This window comes from Heptranchias perlo, chromosome 20 (genome assembly GCF_035084215.1).
Source record: "Heptranchias perlo isolate sHepPer1 chromosome 20, sHepPer1.hap1, whole genome shotgun sequence".
Taxonomy (NCBI): Eukaryota; Metazoa; Chordata; class Chondrichthyes; order Hexanchiformes; family Hexanchidae; genus Heptranchias; species Heptranchias perlo.
The window spans coordinates 38828104-38853663 of record NC_090344.1 but is presented as its reverse complement, the minus strand read 5'-3'; the positions used below and the strand labels follow the sequence as shown (position 1 = coordinate 38853663).

At 48.3% G+C, this 25560-nt stretch overlaps 1 protein-coding gene across 4 annotated transcripts in view; it reads left to right on the top strand.

Annotated features, from left to right (window-relative positions):
* The first annotated feature begins 654 nt into the window (after positions 1-654).
* Positions 655-25560, top strand: part of rassf2a (Ras association domain family member 2a) — a 48769-nt gene continuing 23863 nt past the window's right edge. For 2 of the 4 annotated variants that reach the window (XR_010966486.1, XM_068001037.1), the window contains exons 1-2: positions 13082-13193; positions 22726-22801. Coding sequence is in view for 3 of the 4 variants with exons in the window: in XM_068001037.1 (XP_067857138.1) it covers positions 13102-13193; positions 22726-22801 (168 nt within the window). In the remaining variant the exon portion in view is untranslated. Of the gene's footprint in view, positions 676-13081; positions 13194-20165; positions 20240-22725; positions 22802-25560 lie in introns of those variants that run through there. The other 2 variants (XM_068001039.1, XM_068001038.1) reach the window with 2 other exon arrangements.

The following is a 25560-nucleotide window of genomic DNA, read 5'->3' as shown; positions in this document are numbered from 1 at the left end:
AACCAACAGCACAAATGCAGTGTCAAATATCCTGACAGACTTTCGCATGTCTTGTGTGGATCGTGCACAAATCAGCACAATGGTTCAAAGGAGCATGGAATTAAATTAAACAACGTGACGTGGATTTTGCAACAAATCCTACATACATGTCATTGTTCCGACTGTTTGACCAGACAACTGTTCTGCAGTCAGGCAGAGGGGACCTGTTTGTTGCCTGTGCTGTCAGCTTTGCTCTTTAGTTTCAAGATCATAGTGGAAGTACAGGGACGTCACTCGTTTGCCACGAATGGTTGATTTTATTTGAGCATTGTGACCATAAAAATCGAAAACGTAAACCAGATGCCAAAAGTCTAATTTTGAACACAGCTCAATTTCCCCCTCCCCCACAGTTTCCTTCTGTGTCTTATGATGTGAGGGACGCAAATCATTAAGAGTCTCGATTCACTTTCATCAGCAACAAAGCAAAGCCCAGAAATGAAGCTGTGACCACAACTTTCTCCTGCCTCAGCTTCTGTTTGGGACTTTGCAGAAGGTGCGAACTGAACACTCAGGACAGTCAACCAGAATCTCTTCTGAACATTTAGTTTCTGAAGACTCTGAAGTATAACTAGACCAGAAACAGATTGAAAAGAAGGGAAACCGGAGGCCTGTTCATCTGTAAAGAGACACCATAAGGTATAGATTACTCTGTTAACTCGTCTTAATGAATTGGTTATTGCGTTTGGATGAAGCTCCTGCATCTGTTATTTTACCAAAATCAGGAACCTGTTTCATGGATTGTGCATCCAGTTGGCATCTTTTGGGTATTTTTTTTTAATTCACATGGTACCACAGATAAATCCAGCTTGATAATTCCTGGGACATGATGAAAACAATCCAGAAAGAAACAGAGGAAGACGGCGAGAAATTTTACATGTGGTACCTCTATCACGTCGCAAACATCTCAAAACACCTGGCACACAACACATTTCCTTCGAAATGTAGTAACTGTTGTTCTGATCCCACCAATGGGAATGAGCACTGTATCTGCTTCTGGTGCTGTTTGTTATGCAATCATAATATGTCCCAGCACAGAAACGGGACATTTGGCTCATCAAGTCTGTTGGTATTGGTTTTTCCACAGGAGCTAACGAATGGCAGTGCTCACCAATGACCTACTGCCAGTCATCTCCAAATGCCATTCTGTAACTGACTGCAAGGTGGTGCGGCCTTGTGGCTCGGGGTTGCCAACTCTGCTTGAATGTATTCCTGGAGGTTTCATCACGTGACCTCCTGCCTCCAACTGCCCTGCCCCCACCCTCCCGCCAATGGTCGCCCAACACGTCCAATCCTCATGGCACACTGCCTTCCCACACCAAAGCCATGACCCAATTGGATGATTCCAGACTGTCAATCAAACAGTCTTTTTTTCTCCCCATCTCCAATGTGTTTGGAACTGATCAACCGAAGTGTTGAAAGCAAATGGGGGAAAAAATGCACAGTTATTTTAGAGCCCAATGATTTTTCTCCCGGGCTTTGCTTGCAACAGTGTCCTGGAGCTTAATCTTCAATTCCTGAAGACTTCAGGCCAATTCCTGGAGATTAATCTTCAATTCCTGGAGACCCCTATTTGATTAAGGAGAATATTGCAGTGCTGGAGAGGATGTCCTTGAGGGTCAAGGACAGCATCATTTGATTCGAGTTAAGAAACCATAGAACCGCCATTACACTGGGTGTGTTCTATAGGCCATCAACTAGTGGGAAGGAGATAGAGGAGCAAATTTGCAGGGAAATTAGACAAAGGTGCAAGAACTATAGAGTGGTGGTAATTGGGGATTTCAACTATCCTAATATGGACTGGGATAGTAATAGTGTAAAGGGCAAAGAGGGGGAGGAATTTCTGAAGTGTGTTCAGGAGAACTTTCTTGATCAGTATGTTTCCAGCTCAACGAGGAAGGAGGCATTGCTGGATCTGGTTCTGGGGAATGAAATGGTTCAAGTGGAGCAAGTGTCAATGGGGGAACATTTAGGAAACAGTGATCATAGTCTCATAAGATTTATATTAGTTATGGAAAAGGACAAGGAGCAATCTGGACTAAAAATACTTGATTGGAGGAGGGCCAACTTCCGTGGGTTGAGAACGGATTTGGCACGGGTAAATTAGAATCAAAGATTGGCAGGTAAAACTAATCGAACAATGGGTGGTCTTTGAAGAGGAGATGATTCAGGTACAATCTAGGGACATTCCCACGAGGGGAAAGGTAGGGCAACCAAAGCCAGAATTCCCTGGATGACGAAAGAGATAGAGAGTGAGATGAAGCAGAAAAAGGGGCGTATGACAGATGTCGGGTTGATAATACAAGTGAGAATCAGGCTGAATATAGAAAGTTCAGAGGAGAAGTGAAAAAGGAAATAGGAGGGGCAAAGAGAGAGTATGAGAATAGATTGGCGGCCAACATAAAAGGGAATCCAAAGTCTTCTATAGGCATATAAATAGTAAACGGGTAGTAAGAGGATGGGTGGAGCCAATTAGGGACCAAAAAGGAGATCTACACATGGAGGGAGAGGGCATGGCCGAGGTACTAAATGAGTACTTTGCATCTGTCTTTACCAAGGAAGAAGATGCTGCCAAAATTACAGTAAAAGAGGAGGTAGTTGAGATACTGGATGGGCTTAAAATTGATAAAGGGGAGGTACTGGAAAGGCTGGCTATGCTTAATGTCGATAAGTCACCCGGTCTAGATGGGATGCATCCTAGGTTGCTGAGGGAAGTACGGGTGGAAATTGCAGAGGTGCTGGTCATAATCTCCCAATCATCCTTAGATATGAGGGTGGCGTCAGAGGAATGGAGAATTGCTAATGCTGCATCCTTGTCAGTCAGTTAAACCTCGGTGGTGGGGAAGCTTTTCTAAACGATAATCCGGGACAAAATTAACAGTCACTTGGACAAGCATGGATTAATAAAGGAAAGCCAGCATGGATTTGTTAAAGGCAAATCATGTTTAAATAACTTGCTTGAGTTTTTTGATGAGGTAACAGAGAGGGTTGATGAGGGCAGTGCGGTTGATGTGGTGTATATGGACTTCCAAAAGGCTTTTGATAAAGTGCCACAAAATAGGCTTGTCAGCAAAATTGAAGCCCATGGAATAAAAGGAGCAGTGGCAGCATGGATGCTAAATTGACTAAGAGACAGGAAACAGAGAGTAGTGGTGAACGGTTGTTTTTTGGACTGGAGGAAGGTATACAGTGATGTTCCTCAGAGGTCGGGACTGGGACCACTGCTTTTTTGATATATATTAATGACTTGGACTTGGGTGTACAGAACACAATTTCAAAATTTGCAGCTGACACAAAACTTGGAAGTGTAGTGAACAGTGAGGAGGATAGTGATAGACTTCAAGAGGACATCGACAGGCTGGTGGAATGGGCAGATACATAGCAGATGAAATTTAACGCAGAAAAGCGCAAAGTGATGCATTTTGGCAGGAAGAACGAGGAGAGGCAATATAAACTAAATGGTACAATTCTAAAAGGGGTGCAGGAACAGAAAGACCTGGGAGTTTATGTGCACAAATCATTGAAGGTGGCAGGGCAGGTTGAGGAAGTGGTTAAAAAAGCATACGGGATCCTGGGCTTTATAAATAGAGGTACAGAGTACAAAAACAAGGAAGTTATGTTGAACCTTTATAAAACACTGGTTCGGCAGAAAGAGCCAGCATGGGCTCAATGGGCCGAAAGGCCGCCTTCTGTGCTGTAACCATTCTAACCACTCCAGTACAGGCCAACTCCTGCAGACTCCAGGCCAACTCGTGGAGACTCCAGGCCAATTCATGGAGACTCCAGGCCAATTCCTGGAGATTAACCTTCAATTCCTGGAGACTCCAGGCCAATTCCTGGAGATTAACCTTCAATTCCTGGAGACTCCAGGCCAATTCCTGGAGATTAACCTTCAATTCCTGGAGACTCCAGGCCAATTCCTGGAGATTAACCTTCAATTCCTGGAGACTCCAGGGCAATTCCTGGAAGGTTGGTAACCCCACTTGCAGATCTGGCTGAGACCAGCTGATTCATACAGGTCAGGAGTGAACCTTGTGTTCCTCGTGTTCCAATCCACTCATGAATGTGTTCCAAGCCTTTGGGGAGTTTGGGATGCAATGGCTGAGTTCATATGTTGTTTGTAGCCAACCGGACTACAGCTGGAGCAGAAGACAGGGAGCCCCTTCAATGGTTTCAGGGAAGGAAGGCCCATTCAAAGATAATGAAGCATCTCTGAAGAGCATCAGAGGGTTCAAAGCCAATTTCACTGAGTAGAGTTCTGCATTAGATGATCTAATTAACTGGACCATCCACATAAAAACTATGGCGACAAGAGCAGGTCAGAGGTTGGGTTTCCTGCTGCGAGTGACTCACCTCCTGACTCCCCAAAGCCTTTCCACCATCTACAAGGCACAAGTCAGGAGTGTGATGGAATACTCTCCACTTGCCTGGATGAGTGCAGCTCCAACAACACTCAAGAAGCTCGACACCATCCAGGACAAAGCAGCCCGCTTGATTGGCACCCCATCCACCACCCTAAACATTCACTCCCTTCACCACCGGCGCACCGTGGCTGTAGTGTGTACCATCCACAGGATGCACTGCAGCAACTCACCAAGACTTCTTCGACAGCACCTCCCAAACCCACGACCTCAGCCACTTCGAAGGACAAGAGCAGCAGGCACATGGGAACAACACGACCTGCACGTTCCCCTCCAAGTCACACACCATCCCGACTTGGAAATATATCGCCATTCCTTCATTTCCTTCATCGTTGCTGGGTCAAAATCCTGGAACTCCCGACCTAACAGCACTGTGGGAGAACCTTCACCACACGGACTGCAGCGGTTCAAGAAGGCGGCTCACCACCACCTTCTCAAGGGCAATTAGGGATGGGCAATAAATGCTGGCCTTGCCAGCGACGCCCACATCCCATGAATGAATAAAAAAAATTGAGGTGTTTAAGATGATGAAAGGATTTGATAGGGTTGATAGAGAGAAATGATTTCCTCTGGTGGGGGAGTCCAGAACAAGGGGGCATAACCTTAAATTTATAGCTAGGCCATTCAGGGGTGATGCCAGGAAGCACTTCTTCACACAAAGGGGAGTGGAAATCTGGAACTCTCTCCCCCAAAAAGTTGTGATGTGGAGATGCCGGTGATGGACTGGGGTGGACAAATGTAAGGAATCTTACAACACCAGGTTTTAGTCCAACAGTTTTATTTGAAAATCACAAGCTTTCGGAGCTTACCTCCTTCGTCAGGTGAGTGAGTGAAGGGTTCTAAAATCGTATTGCATATATTAGGCTAGGAGACAATCACAGCAATCAAAGGTGTCGTTGGTGTTCAGACAGGTTAGCCACGGAAAACATTACATCCCAGTATACTGAAAACACAATGGGTCAGATTACACAGACAGAGAGAGAAAGAGACCTGAAAGGCAGAGAGAGAGAGAGAGAGAGAGAATGTCCAGTTGTATTAAAAACAGATAACTTTTTTTTCCCGCTGGTGGGGTTACGTGTAGCGTGACATGCACCCAAGATCCCGGTTGAGGCTGGGGGTCAATTGAAAATTTCAAAACTGAGATTGATAGATTTTTTGTTAGGGTATTAAGGGTTACGGAACCAAGATGGGTAGATGGAGTCAACAAGCAGATCAGCCAGGATCTAATTGAATGGCAGTACAGGCTCAAGGGGCTGAATGGACTACTCCTGTTACTGTGTTCCTATTTCACAAGTAGTGACAGAGCTGCAATGATGAGTGCTCTGAGTAAATTACAGTGTGCAGCAGTTGGACTGCCTTGCAACTGAATAGGCCAGCAGTCAATAATTCCCACTTTCAGCAAAGTGGTTGATGTGGTTTGGATCTGTGACTTGACTTGAGGTATAAGGAGTTGCCCTGGTCTGGCGCCCAGCACGTCCCATAGAGAGACAGGCAACCAAAAGGCTGCAGTGAAACTCTGAAGCTCCTGTGCTGAGCTATTGAACCATCACTGCTGTTCCACAGTGCAGCATTTAGAATTCCACACACAGGATGGGGTGGAGGGAGAAGAACCCTCTTTGGGTTTAACCCTTCCCAGTGTTCAGAGTTGCCTGATTAGCCGTGGCTCAGTGGGCTGCACTCTTGCCTCTGAGGTAGTAGGTTGTGGGTTCATAATCCCACACTCAGGGACCTGAACACATAGTACAGGCCAATACTGAGGGAGTGCTGCACTGTCGGAGGTGCCATCTTTCGGATGAGACTTTAAACCGAGGCCCCGTCTGCCCTCTCAGGTGGATGTAAAAGATCCCACAGCACTATTTCAAAGAACAGGGAGTTCTCCCCAGTGTCCTGGCCAATATTTATCCCTCAACCAACATCACTAAAACAGACTATCTGATCATGATCACATTGCTGTTTGTGGGAGCTTGCTGTGTGCAAATTGGCTGCCGTGTTTCCTACATCACAACAGTGACTGAACTTCAAAAAGTACTTCATTGGCAGCAAAGCTCTTTGGGATGTGGGGTCATGAAAGGCGCTCCATAAATGGAAGTCTTTTTTAAAATGCCATGTGAACTGTCAGCTGCCAAAACCAGGACAAACCATTTTGAAAAGCTGTGAGAAGGGAGGGTTCGTTCTTAAATTCTGTTTAAATAACACAACCTTCCTCTTAATAGACGTTAGGCTGAAGGGACTGGGCTTTGGATCCGTGCCTGTTAATGACTAAGTTGTGAATTGTGTTCCAACACGTGCGGCCATCTGAATAAACAGAAACTGGTGGACTGGTCTGGTGGGGCTGAACTGGTGAGATTAAACTCCCTCAGAAATATTTTATGCCAGGACACGGGTAACTGGACCAGGACATATTCTGAGATTAGCAGGCCTCAGATTAATACAGTGTATGGCTCGTGCAGCGCTTGGGGAAATTCCCCGATCCTTACCCTCTCAGCAGCGGGGTGCGAGTTGGAGAATCGTAAATCCAATGTTCAACCTCCTCTCTCTTTCCGCCCTGTTTCCCACTGAGAGTGCAGGATCAGGCAATGTATTCTGATGTGAGAAAGAGTCATCGCAAGTTAGATGAATTGGTCGCAAGCCGTGTCTTTTTAACTTAGCCTCAAATCAAAATATACGGTCGGTGTGATGGAGAAATCATTTGTCCAAACTGGTTTTGTAAGATGGGAATAGATTGTGTTTGAGTGGACAGTTTGTTCCAACTGAATAGTTTAGGGAAGACCAGTGGTCACAATTTGATGTTGGATAAGGGCAGATCTAGGTTAGATGTCAGAAGATGGACCTTTTCCCAGAGAATAGTGGACACCTGGAACAGGCTGCCGGCTTGTACGGTGGACATTGATTCACTGAATTCCTTCAAGCGAGAGCTGGACCTGTTTCTGACTGAGGCGGAGATCATCTCGTACAAAAGGTAGGTTCTGCATGGCATCATCAGGGCCAACGTGATCTCCTGGACTAGTTTCGATTGCCGAGGGGTGTCAGAGAGGAATTTCCCAGATTTTTTCCCCCTAAATTGGCCTGGGTTTTTAAACTGTTTTTTTGCCTCTCCCAGGAGATCACATGGTTTTGGGTGGGGTGGGACGTATATATATTGTGATGCACAAGGCATCACAATCGTGTGGGACAGGCCGGATGGACCAGAGGGTCTTTTACTGCCCGCCATTGTTCAGATGCTCGAAAGCCTGTCCATTGGCACATGGTTTGCAAATTGACATGCTCAGACACTCTTAAGCTCAGAAAGCATTCGGCCCCTTCGGTCACCTCTGTCTCACAAAGCAGGTGTAATCTATCGGGGGCTCTGCTCCACCACTTCATCTGCTGAGGGAAACACGCACAAATGCTTCCTGTCCCAGAGCAACTCCAGAATATCAATCCATCTCCTCTACCCTGTCCACCTTGGGATAACACCTACCCAACAATCTCCAAGCCCATCCCCATTTTGCATATTGGGATTTTAAGGCGCCTCTTTCCACTGAAAGTAAAGCCAAGTTCGAGATCAATCCCTAATGGGGCAGTGGGATTAGTTTTGGATTGTTCTAAATCAAGAGCCGGCAGAGACCCGATGGGCTGAATGGCCTCCTTTCTCTGCTGTAAACGTCTATGGTACTCCGATGGATATCAACAGTGATTCTCTTGAGCGCATCTTGCTCGTTATCTCAGTTATATTCTGTTGCCTGGTTGACTGAACTGGAAGTCAAAATGAAGAACTTATAAAAATGAATTGTGAACCTTATGATTACAGCGTTAAAAGTTTGGAAATGAAATAATAGTCAAAGTGGTTGATGGCAACCTTTCCACAGAGGCAGTCAAAAACACGGTTTAACCCACTTGCTGAGTGAGTACAACGGGGTAATGACAAGGTGACAACAGCTTTGAATTGATTCCACTGTCACCTGATAAGATAGGTAGGTGGACGATGTTGCTGATTTTGGTGAGGCCCCTTTAACAGGCTGGTTTTTGTACCCATTTTGGCTTGTCTCAGATTTTGTTGATTTAATTTTAAAGGCCACAGTTGTTTGTTGCTCTGATGTGCAGTCCGCCTCGTTGTTGTGGGATACAAGCCCCCCATTGTTGCCTATCTGCTCGAGTTGGAGTACATGTCAGTGTCACATATCTTCTCTCTGTAACTGCGAGACACTCAGCTGCTTCTGAGCAAGCCTTGCTTGCTCCTTTATGCTTCCAGAACATTCCCAAACCTATCAATAATGATGTGTTCAGACACTGGCACAAAGCACTCGTACAGAATGGAAAAGGGATGTCGAAGATTAGACTTGCATTTGTATAGTGCCTTGTCACATCTCACAAATATTCAAAATGCTTCACGTTCAATGAATTACTTTAAAGTGCAGTGACTGTTGTTATGTAGGCAAATGCAGCAACAAGATCCCCCAGATCTCCTCCAAACGCCTAGAGAATTCTCCCCTGCTCCTTTTCATAGAGTGGCATGGGATTTCTTAATGTTCACCTGAACAGGCAGACAGAGCCTTGGTTTCATGTCTCACTCAAAGGAAAGCACCCCTGACAATGCATTACTCCCTCAGTATTGCAGTGGCTTAGCTCTAATTTTCAGATTATGTCCCCTTGCTCTTGATTTCCCCACCAGACAAAATAATTTCTCCATCTCTATCCTATTGAATCCTTTTAACATTTTAAACATCTCAATCAGATCACCCCTCAACCTTCTATACTCAAGGTAATACAAGCCAAGTTTACGCTACCTGTCCTCATTATTTCACCATCTAAGCCCTTATACATTGAGTTGGTGATTGAGATGAGGAGATGCCATACTGTGGCCCTGTCTGCCCTCTTGGGTGGATATAAATGTTCTCATGGCAAGATTCAAAGAAGTGGAAGGGAGTTTCTTCCAATGTCCTGGCCAGCATTTATCCCACACCCAAAATCAAAACAGATTATCTGGTCATTTATCTCTCTTTTTTTCTTTTTTGTTATTCGTTCATGGGATGTGGGCGTCGCTGGCGAGGCCGGCATTTATTGCCCATCCCTAATTGCCCTCGAGAAGGTGGTGGTGAGCCGCCGCCTTGACCCGCTGCAGTCCGTGTGGTGAAGGTTCTCCCACAGTGCTGTTAGGAAGGGAGTTCCAGGATTTTGACCCAGCGACGATGAAGGAACGGCGATATATTTCCAAGTCGGGATGGTGTGTGACTTGGAGGGGAACGTGCAGGTGGTGTTGTTCCCATGTGCCTGCTGCCCTTGTCCTTCTAGGTGGCCGAGGAGTCGCTATGAATGGCAGCAGCAGAACCATTACCAGCACTTGCTGTCCGAAAACATGGGATCTGAAGTTATTGAAATCAATGTTGAAATCAATCTTGGCGAGTTGCTGCAGTGCATCCTGTGGATGGTACACACTGCAGCCACGGTGCGCCGGTGGTGAAGGGAGTGAATGTTTAGGGTGGTGGATGGGGTGCCAATCAAGCGAGCTGCTTTGTCCTGGATGGTGTCGAGCTTCTTGAGTGTTGTTGGAGCTGCACTCATCCAGGCAAGTGGACAGTATTCCATCACACTCCTGACCTGTGCCTTTTAGATGGTGGAAAGGCTTTGGGGAGTCAGGAGGTGAGTCACTCGTCACAGAATACCCAGCCTCTGACCTGCTCTTGTAGCCACAGTGTTTATATGGCTAGTCCATTTAAGTTTCTGGTCAATGGTGACCCCCAGGATGTTTATGGTGGGGGATTTGGCGATGGTAATGCTGTTGAATGTCAAGGGGAGGTGGTTAGACTCTCTCTTGTTGGAGATGGTCATTGCCTGGCACTTGTCTGGCGTGAATGTTACTTGCCACTTATCAGCCCAAGCCTGGATGTTGTCCATGTCTTGCTGCATTCGGGCACGGACTGCTTCATTATCTGAGGGGTTGTGAATGGAACTGAACACTGTGCAATCATCAGCGAACATCCCCATTTCTGACCTTATGATGGAGGAAAGGTCATTGATGAAGCAGCTGAAGATGGTTGGGCCTAGGACACTGCCCTGAGGAATTCCTGCAGCAATGCCCTGGGGCTGAGATGATTGGCCTCCAACAACCACTACCATCTTCCTTTGTGCAAGGTATGACTCCAGCCACTGGAGAGTTTTCCCCCTGATTCCCATTTGACTTCAATTTTACTAGGGCTCCTTGGTGCCACACTCGGTCAAATGCTGCCTTGATGTCACTCTCACCTCACCTCTGGAATTCAGCTCTTTTGTCCAAGGCTGTAATGAGGTCTGGAGCCGAGTGGTCCTGGCGGAACCCAAACTGAGCATCAGTGAACAGGTCATTGGTGAGTAATTAATGTAATTCAAACTTCTACCTAATTCCCATTCAAAGGAATTGATGAACTCTGCCCCGGGAAGGCTTGTGGCAGACAATTCCACATTCTATTCTCTCTGTGTGAAGAAGTTTATTCTACTTGCCCTTAATTCACAAGTAGGAGGCTTCACTGTGTAAATCTTAGTGAATGCAGTTTTAAGTCTCAGTCGCATCCCAGCTCCATTCATTCCCCCAATCCCATGTGATGCTAAGTGCAGGAAGCATGCAGAGAGAACATTATATGTTGCATTGCGCTCCCAAATATGGTGAGCCATTGAAAGGGGGGAGGGACCATTGTGGATTTTCACTTGCAATTCCCCAAACCTTTATAAATCACTGGTTAGACCCCAGCTGGAGTATTGTGTCCAAATCTGGGCACCACACTTTAGGAAGGATGTCGCGGCCTTGGAGAGGGTGCAGAGGAGATTTACCAGAATGGTACCAGGGATGAGGGACTTCAGTTATGTGGAGAGACTGGAGAAGCTGGGGTTGTTCTCCTTCGAGCAGAGAAGGTTAAGAGGAGATTTGATAGAGGTGTTCAAAATCATGAATGGTTTTGATAGAGTAAATAAGGAGAAACTGTTTCCAGCGGCAGGAGGGTCGGTGACCAGAGGACACTAATTTAAGATGATTGGCAAAAGAAACAGGGGGGAGATGAGGAGAATTATTTTTACGCAGTGAGTTGTAATGATCTGGAATGCACAGCCTGAAAGGGTGGAAGCAGAGTCAATAATAACTTTGAAAAGGGAATTAGATAAATACTTGAAGGGGAAAAATTTGCAGGGCTATGGGGAAAGAGCAGGGCAATGGGATGAACCAGATAGCTCTTTCAAAGAGTCGGCACAGGCACGATGGGCTGAATGGCCACTTTCTGTGCTGTATCTTTCTATGTTTTGGAGTTCCTGATCACACTAATGGCACTGTGAGCAGATGTCAAGTGGATGGCGGTGGAGGATATGGGGTCGGATTGTCACCCTTGGGCCTCTTTGATGCACCAGCTGGCAGAGGGTTTCAGAGTGGCTTTGCTGGGAGGACAGGAGCAGGTCGCCAGCTTCCCTTGCAGCTATAGCACAAGGCACAGGGAAAAGATCTGGAAAGAAGGGAGCGTTACCCTCAATAAGTGTCACTCCATCCCTTGCAGTGACATAACAGGGCCGGATTCCCTCCTCGTATGCTCACTTGTCCATTCTCCCTGGCCATCACACACGCTTGGTCTCAGATAGCTTGCCATTGCCTCCGTCCAGCCAGACGGTTGGAGGGGTGTAAACAGTGGTCTGCTCCTGACGACGACTTTCAACTTTTCTCACTCCCCAGCGGCATGAAGACAGCACGGGCCTCTCCACAGCTGGATACGTAAGGGCAGCAATTCAGAGGGCAGAATGAGACTTCAGGTTGCACCTGATTCTGCTATTCTGTTGCAGCAGCTGCGAGTTCAGAAGGGAACACCACAGAGCTCGCCTGTGAGGTATTGGGAAGCTGTGTTAAAGCAATCTGGAATGAATTTGGCTCTTGTGCCAGTCTGAGACTGGTACAGATGGACGGACAGATGGGCAGGAGCAGCCCCCCACCCCCAACCAGCTCTATAATCCCAACCCTCCCTTGAGGGAGTGCGATAAACATGTTGCTTTGTGTTGGACAGTTTTCATATCTCGGTATTCGAAGTAAGATACACACAGGTTTTACTTTTGACCATTACATCCTCTCTGACGTTACAGACACAAGATTCTTGACACTTCAAAAGTTCACTTCTCCATATTCTCTGCACGTTGTTCAAAGTGGAACCGGAAAATTTAGCCTCATGACAGACTTTTTGCATCTGCCTGTGAGCCGCTTGCGAGGCACATCCTGAGGAACTGGTGAAAGCGATGCTGTGAGATAGCGCCTCACTCGCCCTGAAATGCAAATCGTGTTGCAAAAAAAAAACCAACTTGCAATTCCATCTTTGATCTTTTTAATGAGTAGAAATATTTTGCAAAAACAAAATGAGTTGTGTCTGGACCTCTTTTGATTGCTGTGTGTAGCTGAGTATCTTTCGACACGAATCTATATAATGTGATGACATCCAGAGATATTTATCTGTGTGTGTGTGTGTGTCTTTAAATACGACCTGACGCAGACTGTCAGTGTCTGCACTAGGGCCCCGCCCTACTTCACGCTCATTGGTCGAGTTGCCCCTTTGTTGCCTTTACATCCAATGTTGCCGCTCGTCCCTTGCCGCTGATTGGCCGCTGGCCCCATCAATCATCTGAAATGAGCACAGTGCCGCTGTCGATTTAAAAAGAAACGCGAGCCATGGCCAAGGCTTTTGGAAAGAGCTTCTCAGGCGGGGCGTGCGATCGACCGCCGGCTCCCTGCAGCGATGGAATAAAGAGGCTTTTAAAAAGGTAATAAGGGCGTAGAAACCTGCTCCTTTCTGAGATGCAGCCTTGGAGCAATAGACTCTTTTCTTTCCTCGCCTTGTTTTCATTTGCAGGACCATTTTGCTACTGTGAGATTGTGCCTGGCTTGCTTTTGCTAATTGATGTGTTCGGCTCAGTCCCCAGCTTCCTTCAGAAAGGCAAGGACTTTGATTTAAAGGGACTGAGCCCTCTTTTACATTAACGCTTTTGCCGATGAAGAAAGGAAAGACAAGCTTTGCTAACAATGAAACGGTCTGATCAAGATCGAGCAGCAGGAGAGGATTGCTGAGTGCAGCGTGCCCCTGGGTTAGGAAAAGGGAACAATCAGCCTTGGGATAGTCTTGGCAGGCGGCTGAGAGAGGTTCGGATCAGATTGGGCAGCACGTCTCCCAACAGCGGGATGAGCCTGGCAAACGCTCACTGTCTGGACTCATCCATGAAGAATGAGCAGTTAGGTGAGGTTACTAGAGGTCGGCTCGTCCTGTCGAACTATCCCCCACCCCCCCACCCCCCCCCACAAGCCTTAAGGAGTGGAGGGACGGACTGGAGACAGATCCTGGAATGGAATCTCATCACTGGCACAATCTGAGGAAAACTCCTCTGTGTTCACACCAGCGCTGTTATTCACTGGCACGGATCCCAGCAACCGCCACATGTGTAATCTTTAAAAATAGAAGCAGCATTGAGCCAGCTCCATGAGCTTTCGTTTCATTGGGCTGTGAAATTTAATACTCTTTTGACTTGTCCTTAAATCACCAGCTATTTCATTCACCGTGTCTATTAATTTTTCTGATCCGATATGTTGGGTCCCAGCGGTGTCCCTGCACGGTGCAGAAGTTCCGATTTGAGGCCATTTATGGTACTGACGTGAGAACTCTTGAGACACTGGCGCTGTCAGGGGAGCAGCAATTGTTGGATTTAGCAGCGCTTTAATGAGGCACAGATGTGGCCTCCAACGATTGCACTTCACGCCTGACTGGTAATGATTCTGGTGGGGAAATTGGTCCACAGAAAATCCAGGGTGCTCAGCCCTTTCACCTCTGAAGGACACATTGTGCCACGTTTGCCAGCCCTGCTTCTGTACGGCGTGCCGGGCCCTGCTTCTGTACGGCGTGCCGGGCCCTGCTTCTGTACGGCGTGCCGGGCCCTGCTTCTGTACGGTGTGCCGGGCCCTGCTTCTGTACGGTGTGCCGGGCCCTGCTTCTGTACGGTGTGCCGGGCCCTGCTTCTGTACGGTGTGCCGGGCCCTGCTTCTGTACGGTGTGCCGGGCCCTGCTTCTGTACGGTGTGCCAACCCTGCTTCAGTGCGGTGTGCCGGGCCCTGCTTCAGTGCGGTGTGCCGGGCCCTGCTTCAGTGCGGTGTGCCGGGCCCTGCTTCAGTGCGGTGTGCCGGGCCTTGCTTCAGTGCGGTGTGCCGGGCCCTGCTTCAGTGCGGTGTGCCGGGCCCTGCTTCAGTGCGGTGTGCCGGGCCCTGCTTCAGTGCGGTGTGCCGGGCCCTGCTTCAGTGCGGTGTGCCGGGCCCTGCTTCAGTGCGGTGTGCCGGGCCCTGCTTCAGTGCGGTGTGCCGGGCCCTGCTTCAGTGCGGTGTGCCGGGCCCTGCTTCAGTGCGGTGTGCCGGGCCCTGCTTCAGTGCGGTGTGCCGGGCCCTGCTTCAGTGCGGTGTGCCGGGCCCTGCTTCAGTGCGGTGTGCCGGGCCCTGCTTCAGTGCGGTGTGCCGGGCCCTGCTTCAGTGCGGTGTGCCGGGCCCTGCTTCAGTGCGGTGTGCCGGGCCCTGCTTCAGTGCGGTGTGCCGGGCCCTGCTTCAGTGCGGTGTGCCGGGCCCTGCTTCAGTGCGGTGTGCCGGGCCCTGCTTCAGTGCGGTGTGCCGGGCCCTGCTTCAGTGCGGTGTGCCGGGCCCTGCTTCAGTGCGGTGTGCCGGGCCCTGCTTCAGTGCGGTGTGCCGGGCCCTGCTTCTATACGGTGGGCCGGGCCCTGCTTCAGTGCGGTGTGCCAACCCTGCTGCCGCGCGTGCCGTGGGCCGGGCCCTTTTAAAAACAACTTCCGTGCTGTCCTTCCTGCACCTTTTGGTCTCCTCACTGCACCAAGCCACCCACACACTTCCTGGATTGGCCTCTGTGCACAGTGTTTAGGCCACACTCTCCGTTCACAGCTGCAGGCTGCCTTATTCTGTGAATGGCCCAGAGGGAGCTTCTGACTTCTCTACCATTTGAGTGCCGGTGAAGGTTAGGATTTCCGCTCTCTTCTGGTAACTTGCCGATGGACGCAGATGGTTTATACATAAATAGATGCCAAGGAGTGAGTGACCGGTGGGAATTGAATTGAACATATACCCTTCCACACTATAGGCAATAGACAGGGTGCAGAGCAGATTCACCAAGGTGCTGTCTGGAATGAGGAAATACAAACACAAAGAGACTTGAAGGATTGGGGCTGTTTTCATTAGAACTGAGGAGATTATGGGGTGTTTTGATGGAGGTGTTTGAAATGATGACGGAATGGTACAGAGTAGTTAGAAACAGACTGTTAACCAGAGAGTGATGGGTCTAGATACAAGATTAAATATAAGAGATTTAGGACAGAGAACAAGAGAAACTTTTTCCACGCACAGGTTTGTGAGGCTTTGGAGTTCACGACCAAAGTTCGTGATTGAAGCAGAGACCAGGTCAACATTTAAGAATAGGTTAGATAGGTGGTTAAACAAAAGGGCAATAATGGGATATGGGAATCGGGCAGGTGCATGGGATTCGGGATACTGCTCGTGTGGAGGATGAGCATCACCGCGGACTGGTTGGATCAAACGGCCTGTTTCCGATGTTGTAATCTCAGTGTAATTCGATAAGGCACAGGTGATAAGAGCAAGGTTTGAGTCCGTTAGAATCGACAGCTGAATCCCAAGGTTAGTTGGCGGCCTTGAAACCACCCTAGGACATGTATCCAAGCTCTGTAATCCATTTAACGAGACAAGTCATGTGGTGGGACTTTGGCACGCCAACACCTGGCACATGAGTTTATACCCACACTGCCCCGTGGGGAAACTTGGCACTGGGCTGCCCCTGCGCCCTTGCACATAGTTTCTTCAGATTTGTGGGGGGTGGGATGTGGGATAGGGGATTCTGTAGGATGAGATTCGATGGATCAAATGGCTTTTACTGATCCCTGAATTTAGTGATGCAAAGAAGGCTACCCTGCCTCTCCATCATTTGGGTTATCACCTATAATCACAGTCTACAAGAAATATAACCATTTTCTCCCACCTCCTTGAGCCTTCTTATAAAACCAGCTCTGAGTGTCAATGAGGTACAGTGACACACAATGAAAGACTAATGATATCATTACTGTACACTCATTGAATGAGAATCCACAACCGATTAATAGGAGAAACAGTATACACCTTACGTAACAGGCAGTGCACGTTGTATAATGATGCTGTATTTTCAAGGCAGAATTTCAATGTGATTCAATGTCAGGAAAGAGGTGACAAATTACTTTAGGGATTCCAAGTATCCGTCTGCCCCCAGGCCTCCTCACTACTTCATTTAACCGTCGCTCGATGAGAAATGTACAATTAATTATTCGGTTCCACTGAGCTGATTGAAGAAGAGAAGGGTTTTTTTTTTAAGAACAGCAGCAGGAATCTGCTGCAGCAGCTTGGCTTTCGGACTCTGAATCAGCATTGCTGAAATGGGCACTTTCTACAGATCTCGTCTCATGCAGGAAGCCCTCTGACGGTTTGAGCACCAGATGCAGCTGCATTGAGCGATTACGACAGAGTTCACACAATGGTTGTGATTCAGAGTCAGATGGGCTGTTCTTTTAAAATAGAGGAAGCTGCTCAATAAATGAGGATCTGAAAGTCAGCTGTGTTTTCTCCATCTGGAACCAACTGCACTTCTGCCATTTGGCTCGAGGATCCCCTCACTGACCCACCACGTTTTACTTCCTTTGTACGAGCTTATTTTCCAAATGGGGAGAAGCTCGGAACTGTGGAGGAGCAGAGAGGTTTCGGGGTTCAAGTATAGAAATCAGTGACGGACAAGTACAAGAGAGAATTTAAAAGCTTCGTGGAATGTTAGCCTTCCTCTCAAGGGGTGGAAGATACCCTCCAGTTGTATAAAGATCGAGTCAGACCCCATCTGTGCTCAGTTGTGGGCACCGCACCTCAGGAAGGATATATTGGAAGAGGTGAGGTGCAGATTGACCAGAGTGATACTGGGGTTAAAAGGGTTAAATTACGAGGGCAGGTTGCATGGAGTAGGCTTGGATTCCCTTGAGTATAGAAGATTAAGGGGTGATCTAATTGAGGTAATTAAGATGTTTAAAGGATTTGATAGGGTTGATGGAGAGAAACTATTTCCTCTGGTGGGAGAGTCCAGAACAAGGGGGAGTAACCTTAAAATTAGAGCCAGGCCGTTCAGGGGTGATGTCAGGAAACACTTCTTCACACAAAGGGGAGTGGAAATCTGGAACTCTCTCCCCCAAAAAGCTGTTGAGGCTGGGGGTCAATTGAAAATTTCAAAACGGAGATTGGTAAATTTTTGTTCGGCAGGAGTAGAAGAATTAAAGCCTTGCATTTATATAGCGTCTTTCACAACCTCAGGAAGTCCCAAGGCACTTTACAGATAATGAAGTACTTTTGAAGTGTAGTCACTGTTGTAATGTAGGAAACACGGCAGCCATTTTGCGCACAGCAAGGTCCCACAAACAGATGTGATGATGACCAGATAATCTGTTTTACTGATGTTGGTTGAGGGATAAATATTGGCCAGGACACCGAGGAGAACTCCCCGCTCTTCAGTAATGCCGTGGGATCTTTTACGTCCACCTGAGAGGGCAGACGGGGCCTCAGTTTAACGTCACTTCCGAAAGTCGGCACCTCCGACAGTGCAGCACTCCCTCAGTACTGCACTGAAGTGTCAGTCTCGGTTTTGTGCTCAAATTTCTGGACTGGGGACTGGAGTGGTATTAAGGGTCACGGAATCGAAGCGGTTAGATGGATTTAAAATACAGAACTGCCATGATCTAATTGAATGGCGGAACAGGCTGGAGGGGCTGAATGGCCAACTCCTGTTCTTATCTTCCATTTCTTCTCGTTTGGTGTCTGTGGGCCGCAAGGCACTCCTAGCCTGGCTGACAACAGGCTCAGTTACCAGACGTGATTGTTTGTTTTTTTTTGGCCCTGTCCACTGCACCGTCGCGAGTGAAGATTTGTACCATGGCGTTGGTGTTCGCTCAGAGCTGGATCCTCCTTTCACAATCTCCACAGCAAGCAGGGAGTGGAAACGGCGTGTGATACAGATTCACGTCAAGTCATTGGCCTTGTTGCGACAATTCCCCTTTCCTCTGGACGACCCGTTTGCCGCAGGACGTGTAATGATGTGTTTCCATGTCCGGAGAGACAACCTCAGCCATGATCCATGAGCACGAACCTTCTGCTTCTCTTTCCCCTGGCAGCAGATAAAGCAACTTCGGTTCTTTTCTGTTGAATGATTTTCCGTTCTACAGCACCTTAGTGTCAGCTGTGGCTCAGTTGGTCGCATACTCCTCCCTCTGAGAGTCAGAAGGTCATGGGTTCAAGCCCCACTCCAGAGACTTGAGCACAGTACAGTCCTGAGGGAGTGCTGCACTGTCAGAGGTGCCGCCCTGACTGGAATGTTAAACCGAGGCCCGTCTGCCCTCTCAGGTGATTTTAAAAAAAGATCCCATTACACGACTTCGAAGAAGAGCAGGGAGATCTCCCGGTGTCCTGACCAGTATCTATTGCTCAAACAACACCAAGAAAACAGATCATCCAGTCTTTTATCTCATTCTTGTTTGTGGGATCTTGCTGTGCCCACCTGAGCTGCCATGTTGCCTACAAATGAACATTGATTACACTTCAAAAATATAATTCATCGACTGTGAAGCACTTGGGGACATTCTGGGGTTGTAAAAAATGCCATATCAACGCAAGTTCACTCTCTCGATCATCTCAAACACCTCGTGTAATCTATCACTTGGAAGTGCAGTAACTGATTTGTTGTCTTGAAAGCAAATGACCCCACAGACAGCAATGACCAGAGCTGGTGATTGAAGAGAAATGTCGAGCAGGGCAGTGGGGAAAATCACTTGCTCTTCTTTTGAATAGTGCCTTGGGATCTTAAACCTCCACAGGACTCATTTTAACAAGCAGCTGTAGTCTTGGTTTCAGGTCTCATCTGAAGACTTGTATCCCTCTTACTGTGATCATTATCCTGGAGAGGGGTTTGAAGCCAGGACCTTCTCACTCCAAGGAACAATGCTACTCCCATAGGGTCAGGATAGCACGATTTAAATGTGTTACTTGTCACTGTCACTGTGGTACTGCTGCTCTCAGCAGGAGATGGGATGAAACTTGTAATGTTACTGCATTGACAGAGACCTCCAACCAATGGCATATTTCATGAGGTGCCTCTCACCCCCAGATCATCTCTCCCTCATTCCCCCTCCCCTCCCCCTCGTCCCTTTCCCCCTCCCCTCCCCCTCGTCCCTTTCCCCCTCCCCTCCCCCCGCATGTGTGTAATCACTGGCCTCAGACTGGCCCTTTCCCAGAGAAATGCAGCATCTTTGGACAATTACTAGTGTGAGCTGGTCTTTAATAACACCTTGGTGTTGTATGCCAAGCTGATGTCCTGCAGCACTTAGTCCTATGCTCTATTATTACCCTTTTCTGTTGATAATGAAACCGAGGAATATCTAGCATCCCCTTTAAATGCATCGGGCCACAGTGCAGCACACAACTGGAGTAAAGGAGAAATGGTTGGGATCTGGGTCGAGCAGGACTCCAGTCTGGGTCAGCGACTCTCATGGCGGAGGTCTCGAGAGCGGGCGCTTACTGGGATTGGCATTGGCCCAATGGGAACTCTGCCAGCGCAGAGGCCTTGCACCCACCGATCGATACCCCCTCTACTGAGTGCCATCTTTTTCTGTCTTTCTCACCAGAGCCTGCGAAGGATGACCGTCCCGCCCATGATGGAGGACCCCGTGAGGATTGGGGAAGACAAGTATATTCCCAAGTGAGTGAGAGTCCCCCTGGACAGGAAGGAGGCTGCTGCGATTTTCATTTTCGTTTACTGGTTATAAAAATATTGGAGAAGGATTTATTTTTTTTTAAAAAGGGAGGCTGTTTGACTGGGTGGGGCGGTTGGAGGTGGGAGGTCATGTGATGAAACCTCCAGGAACATGTCCGACCAGAGTTGGCAACCCTACATGAGGGGCCGAATGGCCGCCTTCTGAGCTGCAAGCTTCTATGGTACAACATGGATGTTGAGTGAGGGACAGGGTTGGGCCGGGATGTGATGCCCCCTGTGGTCCAATAGCCTGCTGACAATTACTGTCTGGGCGAAGCGTGGGCCTCTTTCACGAGGTAAAGGAGGATGACTGGCCACCAGCGGAACCAGAACTCAGCGAGGGAGAAAACGAGGGGGACCCAGTGCACAAGAAGGGCCTTGTTTAAATTGCAGGGGATGAAGCCAATCCGCAATGGGACTAAAGTCCAAAAATAAATCAACCTCCTTTTGTGGAAGTGCTCATCAGTTCCTTAAACTGAAGTTCTCTGTTCCCCTTTCAGTGCACCAAGCTCTCGACTCATGGCACCTGATCCGAGGCCTTCGCTTTTGAACTCGTAACATTGTTTGACAAGTCATTAGAAAGTGAAGACTGAAAACTAACACTGCAGCTTCAACGTTCCCCTTGTCTGCTCCCTAGCTCCATGGCAACGGCTGATGTCAAAACATCTACCCATTCCTTTTGTTATGAAGTGTTAAACCCAACATCCATACAATATTCATGCCCCGTAATTCTGGCCTCTTGCCACCATTGGCGGCCGTGCCCCTAGGCCCTAAGCTCTGGAATTCCCTCCCCAAACCTCTTTCTCTCCTCCAAGACGCTCCTTAAAATCTTAACCTCTTTGACCAAGCTTTTGCCTTAATATCTCCTTGTTTGGTTGGGTGTCAGTTGTTGTCTGATAACGCTCCCGTGAAGCACCTTGCGATGTTAAAGGGACGATATAAATGCAACTTGTTGTTGTTGTTTGGGGCTGTGATGTTACCTGTGTTCATTCCTGAAACCCCTTTTACCCATGGGCCAGGGTGCTGAGGAGGGTTAAAGGCCAGTGCTACCTCTCTCGAATCCAGCCCAGACTGACTCATCGTCCACCTGCCCACTGGCTTGGATGGGCACTGAGATGGGCACTGAGTTGGCTGCCTGGCTCAGATGGCCAAGGCTGGTGTGGGGGCCATTGAAATGTTTACTGCGGTCAAGAAACATTGCTGAGGCTGAGTGGAATGAGCTTAACTCAGCGTCTAGTGTCTGACACCTGACCGGAGAGCGTTTTGAGGCTGGAGGAACAAGGCGATGGGGGGGATTCTCCCGTTTCTCTGCTTTGCCGTCCCTCATCTTGCAAACAAAAATAAAAATAGTTTCCCTGGGAGCACTATGGTGCTCAGATTGGGGCAGAAAATGTGACTGGATGCAGGTTATCAAATGCTATTTTTAATATTCTTCTTGTTCTCTTCCCCACCCACCTGCCATTGGAAGCTTCCAATCTCAGCCGCATCACACTGACCAGGACATATTTATTGGCCATCCCTGGTTGGCTTGACAACCGAATGGCTTGCAAGGACACTGGAGGGCAACAGTGCAGGATGAGTCACATGTAGGCCAGACTGGGGTTTCAGGTTCCCTTCCCTGAAAGGGGATCAGTCCATCAGTTGGACTTTTGAGAGAACTCAACAGCTCCCACAGTCTTATTTTTCCTGCTGCCAGCCCATAAATTTATTGAATTCAATTTTACAACCTCCCACAGTGGGATTTGAACTGATAACCTCTGGGTGCTGGTGCACGACAATAACCTGTACGCGACCATTCCCATTATCACCAGTCTATGGCCTATTGCTGCCCTGAGCAGGAGTGGTAGGGTAGGGCAGCTGATGTCTGCTTGCTTGCTTCCCTTCTCAGCTTGGAACTGTTTGAAAAGAAAAAGAACTTGCATTTCGATAGCGCCTTTCACTGCCTCAGGATGTCCCAAAGTGCTTTACAGCCAATGAAATACTTTCAAAGTGTAGTCACTGTTGTAATGTAGGAAACACAGCAACCAATTTGCGCACAGCAAGATCCCACAAACAGCAATGTGATAATGATCAGAACATCTGTTTTTAGTGATGTTGGTTGAGGGATAAATATTGGCCAGGACACTGGGGAGAATTCCCTTACTCTTGCTTCAAATAGTGCCATGGGATCTTTTGTGTCTACCTGAGAGGGCAGACGGGGCCTCGGTTTCACGTTTTATCTGAAAGACGGCACCTCCAGCAGTGTCGCACTCCCTCAGTACTGCACTGGGAGTGTAAGCCTGGATTATGTGCTCAAGTCTCTGGAGTGGGAGTTGAACCCATGATCATCTGACTCAGAGGCCAGTGAGCTGCCCACTGAGCCACATGTGGCAACGAGAGTGGAGGGAAAATAAAGAGGCAAAAATAAAAATGTTCCTTCCTCTCCTTTCTAGGAAGGAGCTCCTCGGACACTTGAAGACCTACAACTATTACCACGAAGGACAGACTGCTCAGCTCCGACACAGGGAGGTAAGCTCTCGACTTCGATGGCCGAGTTCGCAACAAAGGCACGCAGGGTTGAGGCCAGACTTGGCGACATGCCTGTTCCCTTGCGAAACACTCCCAGTTAAAACTGCAAGCGCAGAAACTTTGATATTGCGACAGGCCCCAAACAATGGCCACAACCCACAAACTGGGCATCCGGTGTGAATCAGCAGCCTCCTGGAAAGTTCAGAGGGCCTCTTAACAGCTATGATTCCACTCGCAAACGAAACGTGCCACTGATTCACCAGTAAGCCTCCAATTGGTGCTGCGCTGCTCAATCCCGACTGTTTCAATCTGAGGGGTGGCTCAGGGGTTCTGGCTCGAACCTCACTGCCAAGGCCATGAGGGCATTCCGCAGGGAACGCTGTATACGCCCCCCCCCACAGCTGTACAGTGCCATCAGGCCGGCTGGCATTTCTCCTCAGCCTCGCCTCTGCTTCCGTTCTGGGCGGGGTGCCCAGCAAGGATTTGAGTGGTACCTTGGATGCCCCCTTACCCCACAATCCTGAAGGGAAAAGGGAAGCTGAGAGTGGGCCAGTTTTACCCTGAATCAGCGGTCTCGCGTGTGCCCGGGGAGGGACCTGCATGGTGGAGCAGTATGCCATGGTTCTTTCACGCATTGAGTTCCTCGGTGGAGCCACTGTGGGGAGGTACCTGTGCCCCAGAAGCAAGGAGGGTAGTTTTGGCGTTTGCGCATTCTCCCAGGGGCTGGGTGTGCGAGAGGAACACATCCTGGGGGAGTTCAACCTCAACTCAATGGAGTAATGTGTGGGAGTGTGTGTGTGTGTGTGTGTGGCACGTAAGTAAATATTAACACCATGGGGAGGGGAGTAAGTTGGATGCATGCTGAAGTTGTTGTCATCTAAATGCAAGGCACGCTGAGCCCACTGGAGGGCAGTGTTGGGGGCGTCCAGCATTGTGTTGTGTGGAATGTATTACATGGAATTATATAGAATTTACAGCACAGAAACAGGCCATTCGGCCCAACTGGTCCATGCCGGTGTTAATGCTCCGCACGAGCCTCCTCCTTCCCTACTTCATCTCACCCTATCAACATATCCTTCTATTCCTTTCTCCCTCTTAGAATCATAGAATCATAGAAGTTTACAACATGGAAACAGGCCCTTCGGCCCAACATGTCCATGTCGCCCAGTTTATACCACCAAGCTCGTCCCAATTGCCTGCACTTGGCCCATATCCCTCTATACCCATCTTACCCATGTAACTGTCCAAATGCTTTTTAAAAGACAAAATTGTACCCGCCTCTACTACTGCCTCTGGCAGCTCTTGTGTTTATCTAGCTTCCCCTTAAATGCATCTCTGCTATTCACCTCAACTACTCCTTGTGGCAGTGAGTTCCACATTCCAACCACTCTCTGGGTAAAGAAGTTTCTCCTGAATTCCCGATTGGAATTATTAGTGACCATCTTACATTTATGGCCCCTAGTTTTGGTCTCCCCACCCGCCCCCCCCCCCAACAAGCGGAAACACCTTCCCTATGACTACCCTGTCGAACCACTTCATAATCTTCAAGACCTCTATCAGGTCACCCCTCAGTCTTTCTTTTCGAGAGGAAAGAGCTCCAGCCTGTGCAATCTTTCCTGATAGGCGTAACCTCTCAGTTCTGGTATCATCCTCGTAAATCTTTTTTTCACCCTCTCCAATGACTCTATCTTTTTGATAATATGGAGAGCAGAACTGTACACAGAACTCCAAATGTGGTCTATCCAAGTTTAACATAATTTCTCTGCTTTTCAATTCGATCCCTCTAGAAATGAACCCCAATGCTTAGTTTGCTTTTTTTTATGGCCTTATTAACCTGCGTGGCTACTTTTCGTGATTTGTGTATCTGCACCTCCTTTGCTCCTCGACCCCATTCAGAGTTATTTTTCAAGGAGTATGAGGGAGTCCAAACGGACTGGTTTGAACTCAGTCTCACTGTTCCATTGATGGGCTGAGTGGCCTGTGCAAAGTACCAAATACATTAGCTTAAAAGGATCCAGTGAGTCCTGTGTGTTGAGAGAAAGAGGGGTTTGCTACATTTTATAATACATCTACATATTGGCTTCCTTAAAATACATTATTAAATGTTTTAAAAAGTTTGAATTTGCACTTTTTTTTGAACAAGTGTGAAAGAATCCTACACACCCAGGTTTGCCGAGTTCCAGAAGCACACAGACAGGGATTTTGGCAGAGGGGCTCTGGACAGGGAGATAGGCTTCACGATGAGAAGGCTACAGGAGCTTCGAAGTGCAAGCAACCACAGGGGGAGAGAAATACAAGCCACGATGGCAGGCAAAATCCGGCAATTTAAGCAGAGAACCCGGATTCGATTTGCAGAACGGTTCTAATTGAAGAGCAGTGTTTGCTCGTTAGTCAGGGTCACTGAGCAGAAAGGCTTCCTTTTACAGCCTGACTCCCCATTCACACATTTTATTCCAGTTTGCTGGTTTCAATTTTTGCTGCCTGCGGTTAAAAACAGCCCAAATAGATGAAAGTGCCGTGAATTTTGTCCAATTTGGCAAGTGTACGCCCTTCCCCCCCCACCCCACCCCACCCCACCCCCCATCCCATCGCTGGCGGTCTCCATGGCATCGTTGAATTGGATCAACGCCAAAAGAAGGTGTTGCCCATCTCTCCTCCTCTGTGGCAACGGCTGTACCTCCAAGATTGGGGAAGATTGGAAATGGCGGCAGGTCTCCCTCGCTGCACGCGTGAAAAGGTCAGGTCCACGCCTGCACCGG